The 9,897-nt window shown below is 39.3% G+C and overlaps 1 protein-coding gene across 7 annotated transcripts in view; it reads right to left on the bottom strand.

The window, feature by feature from the left end:
* magi1b (membrane associated guanylate kinase, WW and PDZ domain containing 1b) overlaps positions 1-9,897 on the bottom strand; it is a 136,379-nt gene that overhangs the window by 18,231 nt on the left and 108,251 nt on the right. For 6 of the 7 annotated variants that reach the window (XM_016497363.1, XM_016497356.1, XM_016497359.1 and 3 more), the window contains 2 exons: positions 3,604-3,635; positions 1,979-2,222 (listed from right to left, as the gene is read on the bottom strand). In XM_016497363.1, the coding sequence (XP_016352849.1) occupies positions 1,979-2,222; positions 3,604-3,635 (276 nt within the window). The remainder of the gene's footprint in view (positions 1-1,978; positions 2,223-3,603; positions 3,636-9,897) is intronic. The other variant, XM_016497357.1, reaches the window with a different exon arrangement.

Below are 9,897 nucleotides of genomic sequence, written 5' to 3'. Positions count from 1 at the left end.
GCGTAAAAAGACCGTATAAGTCATTATAATCAGTAATTATGTCCCCACTGGATGCAACAAATGCCTAGTTTATAATGGGATTTAATGTTTATGTCTCGTCGCTCCGGCCGGACACGGGATCAACAGTATGTGAGAGGCGTAACATTTCCGTCTCACGCTTGAGGTATTCGGCCAATCACAACGCACTGGATAGCTGGCCAAACACAGCACACCTCGCTTTTTCAGACCGATGAGCTTTGTAAAAATCGACGCGTTTCAGAAGGCGGGGCATAGAGGAGAAACAATAATGTACAGTATGTGGAAAATAATGTGTTTTTTTAACTTTAAACCGCATAAACACATTTCATTACACCAAATACACAAAAGAATGTTCTTTTTAGCAGCATCATATGACCCCTTTAAAATAACTGTTACTGGAACTGTTAAGTAACATAGTTACTTATAGTTACTACAGTAAAATAGTTAAGAAGCGGAGCTGTTAAATTCTTCATGATTCTCATCCCAAGTCCAAACATCTTCACTCTTAGGACTTACTAATGACGGACCCTAATAAAAGAATAAAAGCGGAAACAATGAAGACACTCCAAGTTAGCAAAATTTTCCAACCCAAACATTGGAGCGCTCTATTCCACAGCTTTTTAACATCCACTGAAGGATATTCCTGTTAATTAGCCCCTCTACTCTGGCACACATGAAAGTAGTATTGGATTCACTGTCTTCCACCACTACCAATTATATGCACATTTGTCAAAAGATGTGTTGGAGCGTGTGAATCTACTGATGGCAGAGAGGAGTGTAATTGGTCAGAAGTGCCTTGCCGTTCACACTGAATTCTCACTGGCGGTGAGTGAGTAGGTTAAAGCAAAGTGAATGAAAGAAGGAATGAGAAAGGCTAATGAATAGCTTTGGAAGTACAGATGACAGGTTCATCTGAACACAGCTCTCTGATCACAACAGACATAGCAGATTCTAACTGATGGCTAATGGTTTACATTAGCTTTGGACAGCTATTTAAATACTGAAAGACTACAGCCATGCAGTCTGTTTGAAAATGTCAATTTTGTTAAAGTATAGATCCACTCTTAAAGCAAGACACCCCAGTTGAGTAGGGCAAAAAATGTACTTCACCATACTTCCCAAGTTGATTGATTACATTAAGAATTGCAAACTTTTTTTTGTAATACAAGTTTTCTAAAATGTTATGTTTAAATATGCAATTGATGCATTATTTAATTTAATATGCACTAATTTGCGGAACAGAAATCTGAACATTGGATAAAGCCAGGTTCAAAAATCTTGTTTCATTTTGTTGACATATTAGAGTCAAAAGTTTTTATAAAAGAGATTTTTCAATGTCTTATATATATATATATATATATAAAACCATGTTTTTTAGGAATAAAACGTATAAAATCAGGCAAATGATACATGAACAAACCCTTCTTAAAAACCTTTTAAAAAATAGGAGCAAAACTGTGAAGTTTGGTGTAAGTGCTACTTAAGTTCAGAATTCTAAGTCAGTGCAACAGCCTTTGAAAGTATGTATTTAAATGGAAATCTACAGATGCAAACAGATAAAGTGAAATAAAATACATTTTCATTTTTTTCTTTCCACTAATCTGAAAAAAAAAAAAAAGTTATGGCAAATAGCCAAAAATCCCTGTTGTTGCCTATAGTGTCTTGCTTTAAAATTGGTGTCAACTGTTGAAACCACACTGGCATAAAATGACAACTGATGTTAAACCAATCCAACCATGCAATAATCTTTTTACACCAAGGTTAAGTCATTTTTTCTCCAACAAACAGATGTTGATCTAAATGTTAATATTTATCTAAATGGCAAAGCAGAATAATCAAACAAGGAATCCAGCCTGTTCCCAACCAACCAAACCTGATATCCCATTACCAACCAAATATAAAGGAGAGACTGAGTGATCCGCTACCAACGCACCCTCCACCAGAATCCCATATTACTTACGCCTACTTTCATACATGCTCCTGGACTGGGCCCAGATTTTAAAGGGATCTGGTTTCTTCTGGAGAGTTCCGTCTACTGGAGGGTCCTGGGGCAGGCTTGGCAGGGGCTGGGAGGGGGGAGGTGGTGCGACCGACTCGTTGAGCAGGGCCTGGGAGGCGTGGAGGGGGGAGTCAGTGTGGATGCTGCGCTGACTGGACACGCTGTGCTGGGAGCTGCCCTGACTGTCCTTGCGCTCCAACTGTTGCTGTGGCGGGGGAAAAAAGGAAACATGAATAGAGAAGAAAAAAGCACCACAACTTCCCCGGCGTCTTTAAGATGGACTGAATTGAATAAATGTGAAGCAGGCAAGAAAAAAAGAAACAAAAAAAGAAAAGTGAATGAATGAGTTGAAGGACAGAATGACACACAACTCTCCTTCAGGATTCATTCAAGCCATGAATTATATCGGCACATTCAACTGCTATTTTAATGTTCTGACTCAACTATCATTCAACCTCACCCTCTCAACCAATACCCTCTAAGCAACTCAACTCATTTAATCTTCAGTTATCACATTTTGTAAGCTTGTTTCATGAAATATATATGGTTAATCTTAATATAACAAATAAATAAAATCAGGTTTTTCTCAAACTTACAATTTAAATGCTGTCGTCCTTAAAGTGAAGTTATCACCCTAATTGTTATGCTGACAATTTAATTTGTAATTTTTTTCTTTAATGATTAATAAAATAAATAAATAAAATTATAAAAATGCAAAATAGAAGCATTTTCATTCCTGTTTTTTTTTTATTATTATTACATAAATAATTTAATTATTTAAATTCATGTTTTAAATAAATTGTAAATATTTAATACAAGTTAGCGGGGTCAGGTTATGACATTTTTAATGTTTCCTCTTCAACTGAAGTCATCTGAAGTTCTTTTTAAACCCACGCACACACCTCTGCATCCTTTTGCATCCCAGCACAACCTATGAATCTGTGCATTACAGCATTACAGCAGAATAAAGAAATCCAGCAATAAAAATGAAACCACAATTCAATAAGTAGCTAATAAATCCATCCAAATAAAACAGAGGCCATTTGAGAATTAAGAGACGCTCGTCTGGCATTGAGGAGTCCATTTCAACAAAGTAGAGAAACCCAAGGCTGCCATTTGCCACTGCCACTGATTATTATTTCTACTGTCCACAGACTCACTGAGAGCTCAAATCCTACATCTATCATCAACAGGCTGGTGAAACTCAAAAGATTAAAAATAAAAACACTATATTCTGTCCCTGAAGCTCCAAGGATGGAAACCTGCTGGTTTTGTTGTCTTTGGTAAATCATTAGAGGGCTATTACAGGAAGCCCATGTGACCAATAAAATCAGCCCTCCTCCCAGGGGTGAACACCCCCCTACCAACCCTGACCACATGGTTTCACCGTCCACCTCCAGAGCGTTTGCACTGAAGTGCATATCAGACTCTCTCTGCCAGAACAGCGACATTGTAAAACCTCTTTTGAACACTAGACCAATGACACAGATAATGAACAAAAGGATTTGGAAACAATATGGAGAAGAGTAACAACAAAAAACGCAGACAAAGTGAGGGGAGAACGAGAATAAAACACCTGTACTCACCAGTTTGGGGCTCTTCTTCGCAGGTGCCACCCCTACAGAGAGCGAAAGAGACAGAAATATTAATTGTGTGTGCACAAAGATTTCACCTTCCCCACAGGCACAAATCTGAAAGCAATCCCAAGACAGATGGATGACTCCAATCAGGGCGTGTGGTGCGGCGGCAGCCCCCTCTCTCTTTCCGTTTCTTCTCTCGTTCCTTTACTCCTACAGCATAAAGAGGGCAGCACAGACCATCCGCATCATAGGAATGACCCCTATTATCCTGATTAAATGCTAAGCAGACACTATAAACTTAAACGGACAGTTCAACCAAACTGAAACACTCTTGCTTACGTAAAACACAAAAGGAGATATTCAACAGAAAGTCCTAGCTGCCCGTTTCCATATAATGAAAGTGAATGAGCAACAATTTTGGTCACCATTCACTTCCACTGTAAGGAAAAAAGCAGCCGGCGTATTGTGCGAAATATTTCCTTTTATGTTCTACGCAAGGTTTGCTGAGTACATGAAGCCAGAGATGTAATTTCAGGGAGAACGATCCCTTTAAACCTACCAGACACTGCGCGAGAGATGAAGACAGAAAAAGAGGAGAGCGACAGATAGAGAGAACGAACGAACGAGACACAGGAAGAGAAACAAAGAGGGGTTTATGCCCAGACAGGTGCTAAGCTATTACCCATGGAGAAGGAGTCCAAGATACTGAACATTAAATTATAGGCAACGGTCAGTTCCCCTCTTACTGAAACCATCTTCCAGCGTCCCTGCCCCTCGCGATGCTGTTGACGAAGGATCCTGCATCTAGAACCAGTCCTTGATTCTCCTGTCTTTTGAGCTTCTCTTTTTTCTCTCCCTCTCCTTCTTCTTTTTCGCCCTCCCCCTCCTTGTTTCGATGTGCATCACCCTCACTCCGTCTTCATGTGTTTGCTCCTTCTCTCCGTTTCTCTCTCCCCAATGCGAGCGTTCTCGCACTTGCTTTACCATCGTACTCCCTCCTCCGAACACAGTTTCCCTCCCACATCTACATGCGTCGATGTGCCATCGCCCCACCCACACCTCCACCAGAAAGGCTGCATCTGACAGGCCATGCATAAATTAAGCAATCATGCATAAATAGATGTGCACGTCATTTATAGCATAAAAAACAGGAAATAGAAGAAAAACAGATGTCTCACAATGATTCCACTATGGCCAGATTCATTAGCGTGATCACGCCAAACACGAGTCTGCTTGTGATTTCACAGCTGGGTGTGTGTGTGTTTCACTGCATGATGCTATAAGATGCTGAGCGGGTGTGTGTGATCCGTCCTCTGATTCCAGTCTGGCTTGGATAAAAGGCTGCTTATTGTGAAGCCGTTCCCTTGAGAGCAAGTCGTCTCTGTGTGAGCGCGCCCACGGTAACACACATGCGCACTTGCGTCCAGCCTGTCCTGCACACATCGCTCTCTCATGTAAAGCGCGCCTGCTCTTTATTATGATACATCTCCAGGTATTCAATCTTCCATCATCCTTTCCATCACAAATTGACATGCCCCATCAAGCCCTGCCTCCATTCTGAATCATTATCCCCAAAACAAACACGATCATCCTCTGCAGTCTGCCGCCCCCCCTCCTCCTCTCCGACCCTCCCTCTCCTCTCTCTGCCCATCTTCACTACAGTTCATTAATTGTTAAAAGTTTCTGCAGCACCGCTACACGCCCTTTTTGCAATCACACTCTATTCATTTTTTTCTTCTTTATGTATTCACTTCAGATCTTGCATCACTTGTTTGGTAGTGCAATCTTTCTGAAATCGTTGCAATTATTTGACCTCTGGCCTTAAAGTTGTGTCATTGTCATATACTTATTTATTTCTTTTTTGTTTAATTTTAATTAAAATTAATTACATTTCAAAACTATTATTTCCCAAAAAGTGAGAGAGATAAATTGAAATTCTAATGCAACTGATTTAAATAATTTAATTTATAATATTAAAGGAATAATTGTGAATTACTGTTATGCTTTTATCAGTTGTTTGGACTCTCATTCTGACGGCACCCATTCACTGCAGAGGATCCACTGGTGAGCAAGTGATGTAATGATACACTTCTCCAAATCTGTTCTGATGAAGAAACAAACTCATCTTCGGATGGTCTGAGGGTAAGTAAATTTTCAGCAAATTTTCTTTTTTTGGGTGAACTATTCCTTTAATTGCCTTAGATAAATTTATGAAACTGTCATTTTTAAAATTAACAATCATTATATGTAGGCCAGTAATAATCAGTTTATTTGAACCATCATTAAAGATGTTCACTACAGCCTCTCAATTCAATTGAATTCAATTTGTAATATTGATTGAGCTAAACTTTGATGATTCCTATGGCCTCAAGTGTAATTTCTGTAATATTTTTCCTACACAGAAATACTATTCCACAGTTGCGCAGCAACAGGAAAGCATTTAAAAAAAAGTCTGTGAGTTTAAGAGTGGATCTGTGCGGGTCTGATTTAATAACACAGAGAGTGTCTGGAGGTTGTTGCTTATAGAGGAGAGATGCTGCCTAATACCTTGTAATCAATTAATCCATCTCACTTTACTGGGCACATAATGGCTTTATCTGAATCCCATTAAGCAGTGCTGCTTGCTGAATGAAAAGCAAACAAAGTGACCAATGCATTAAAAGTGGATAACTCTTATTGTGATTGCTTCTTAACTCTTGGACCTGTTTCAAATCCTATAGTCATGCAATTTGAGGAAGTTTCAAGACGCCTGCCATTTCCGCTCATCCTTCCTTAGTGCAGGACTGATACCATATGATCTCCACCTAATCGCTATTTATTCAAAGGCTTGGGCAGAATAGCCAAGAAATTTTGACTGACACTGGTTATATTTCAGTTCTGCAATTAAGTTAAATGATTCAGCACACGCCTGAACTCAAATTAACAATACTGTTTGTGTGAGAGACTAAGAGCTTCCTCCATAACTGTGTTGAACATGCCATCGCAGGTCAGCAAGAACACTGGTGACAGGTCAGCGTGAACCACGTCAGGCACAGAGGAGACTAATAAGAAGGTTTAGCAGGAGAAGATTATAATGCACTGCATGTGCACATGCATGTGCATAAGAGCACGAAGAGACTGAAGGGTTTGTACTGGACCCCCCCCCCCTCCTCGGCCAGGCTGATAGGAACAGATTCTGACGGTCAAAACCATCTGTCAGTGATGCAGTCTGACACGCAGAGGAATGAAAGACAGTCTCCCAGGAGCCGCCGCAACAGCATATGAGTCTCTGGTGTGGAGTGTACGACAGCAGACACAAAACCATTTTCATGCAAGACTACTGTGCAGCTCCAAAAACTTGCCAGATCCCTATGCAGGCAGCATTCTAGGGCACCACAATCACTCCCAAAGTGAAGCCTGTTACAACAGGTAGAATGTGCTTAACTGTGCTGCCTTCTGACATAACCAATTTTAGCCAAATTTAAAGGCAGCATCACATTTATGAAGAAGGCAATGCATTTCTATGACCTTTATGAACCAGCTTGGTGGACAAAGCAGAATAAATGTTGATTTTAAATATACTTCATTTAATACAGCAAAATTAGTCCAGTGAAATTAAAATGTATTATTTTACCCAATAATAATAGTTCTGTAATAAATCCAAGATAGCTGATTATATATGCACCTCCTTCAATCATTCAGTGATTCCAACAAAATCATTCCTCCATGTCATAGTTATTCTCATAGAATTAGAACGATTATTAAAACCTTATTTGTAGTTATCATTATAATTATCTGCCTTTGTGTGAATGGCCCTAATAAAAATGAATTATTTTACCCAATAATGAACTTGCACAAGTTTTGTGATAAATCCAAGATAGCATATGATGGGAGCAAAATGTAAATTCTAAATATACTTCATTCAGTACTGTAAAGTTTCAGTACTCTGTATTCTTTAAGATAGAGGACAAAGAGAAATCTTGATTAAAATATAATTAACTTAATACTAAACAATAACCATTTTAATTCAATTGTGAGTCTCCCATGTGAACTGCTATGAGTAATTGCTGGCAATGTAAAGTGTTTCAAATAGTTCTCCTGACAGTTACAAACTGGCCTCAGAATACTGCCTATGTAGGCTGCTCACTAGGTAGAACACAGCTGTGTACATTAGAATAGTCTTAAACTGGCATGGCCTGCAATTGTAGGTGGCAGGGCATGATGTGATGTTAAAATGGCCGTGCATACACACATAGATACAGCTCTGATGGCTATTGTACTACTTCTCCTCCATTGCTTGTGTGGATTCAGTAGGTCCACACAAACATGTCAATCAAAATAATTCAAGGGTAACACATAATGGAAGAATAAGATGCAGAGTGGACCTGAAAACACCTGTCTGTCTCTGTCTGTCCTCACTGCCTGCTGGCATTTGTTCCAGAATGTGATACACCTGCATGTTGTGTGCAAGACCTCTCCGCTTTATCATTTTAACAGGAAACCCCACCGCAAAGTGCAGCAGAGCATCGTCATGGAAACAAGGTGTGAAATCGTGTGATTGGTGGGTTCTATGCTTCAAGCCAAAGGGTGAGCAGTCGGGGATAAGTTGCTCCTCACAACCATTATCTAAAAATGTCTTTTTCACCAAAAACCTCTTGATTTGACTTAGAGCCAGGCCACCACTTCTTTTGGACTGTTGATATCCTGAGTATGTGTCTACAACACAATTCATTTTTGCTGCTGGACAATTCAGCAAAACAATTACGCAAAAAGTAAAAAAAAAAAAACCTTGCTGGAATCCTTCCTTTCAAACATTAAATCAGGTTACTTTTGTACACATCACTCATCATGGATGTTTATCCTCCCCAAGCTGCATTTGTCCAGCCAGAAAAGAAAAATGAGACAGCAATGGTGTTCCATCCTGAAAAGACCAGCTTATATTAAATTTCCTGCAGGTTTAAAGGCCATTCACACCAAGGACAATGACTATAACTATAAAGTTTTAATAATCCTTCTAATTCTTTGACAATAGGAAAGGACAACAGTAAACACCACACAACAATAAAAAAATGGAGAAACAATATCGTTGGATTCACTTTCAAAGCTATTTTTTTTTTTGATAAACGATAAAAACACTGACAGCCAATCAGAATCCACCCGCCTTTAATGAGATGACATAACCGATATAATAAACAGAACATTACCGTCCGTTGGTGTGGACGCCAATATAGTTACCGTTATATGCTGCTGATGAACTTCACTTAAGAGGACAACAACTTGAAAAAGCATTAATATTCACTGGGAATATTTGCAGTGACTTTCAATCTTTCAAGACTTCATATGGAACAATTTATTTATATAAACCTATTCACACCTGTGATTAAAAAAAATGATAGAAATTATTTTTAGGACAAGACAAAAGCTATTTTTCCCTAAGAAGTCTACAATATCTGCAAAAACCTATCTGTTAGCATTCCCCGCCATCTCAATGGCAGTCAGAGAGAACAACAGCCCGAAAAATGCATTTCACTCTTGGTGTGAATAGTTTAACATTGTATGATTTGTTTTGTGTTTTCATTTCCCTCTTGGTGGGAATAAGCCTTAACACACTCATTTGGATGCTTGGCGTAGCAGCTAATGAGACCAGACTAGCCGATGCCTGAGTAGAAGCCAGTTTCATATCTGCTGGGGAAATTGAGATGTGTGATGTCATTGCTGATTGATGACTCATAAAGGGAGCGGATCAGATAGTAGTACGCACCTTTTCATTTCATCACACTATCCATATGCAGAGCATCCCTTACTCTCTTTCTCAAAGTGGCAAATTCTGATAAACACCAGCAGGAGGACTTGCAATGAGGATAGAAATGGCCTTCTACATGTCGCAGCAATAGCGATTCCACACTGATGTAAATACATAAACATACACACACACACACACACACACACACACTTCAGGGAAACAGAATGAACCTAAGGGCCTCTGACTCGGAGTCATGATGTACTCAGCTCGCTAACACAAATTGTTTTTAATTGATTAACCCGGGCATAACAGATGCATAAATCTACTGAGCATTTGCAAGCATGACATTTAGTCCTGAACAGCTGAGAAACATCTAGAGGAAAAAACTGACAGCGGTCAAGCCTCGTGGGAGAAAAACGTCTACGATGGCAGCCTAACACTGGAAACCACAAGTTTGGTTTTATGCTCAGTCAAGCATCACATAAGATCATAATTATTGCTTGGTTTTTAAAGGAATGTTTTCTGGGTTCAGTAGAGATTGAGCTCATTTGACAGCACTTGTGGCATAATGTTGATTA

Source organism: Sinocyclocheilus anshuiensis, unplaced genomic scaffold (assembly GCF_001515605.1).
Source record: "Sinocyclocheilus anshuiensis isolate Anshui unplaced genomic scaffold, SAMN03320099.WGS_v1.1 scaffold710, whole genome shotgun sequence".
In the NCBI taxonomy this organism is placed as follows: domain Eukaryota; kingdom Metazoa; phylum Chordata; class Actinopteri; order Cypriniformes; family Cyprinidae; genus Sinocyclocheilus; species Sinocyclocheilus anshuiensis.
This window is presented reverse-complemented; position numbering and strand designations above follow the sequence as displayed.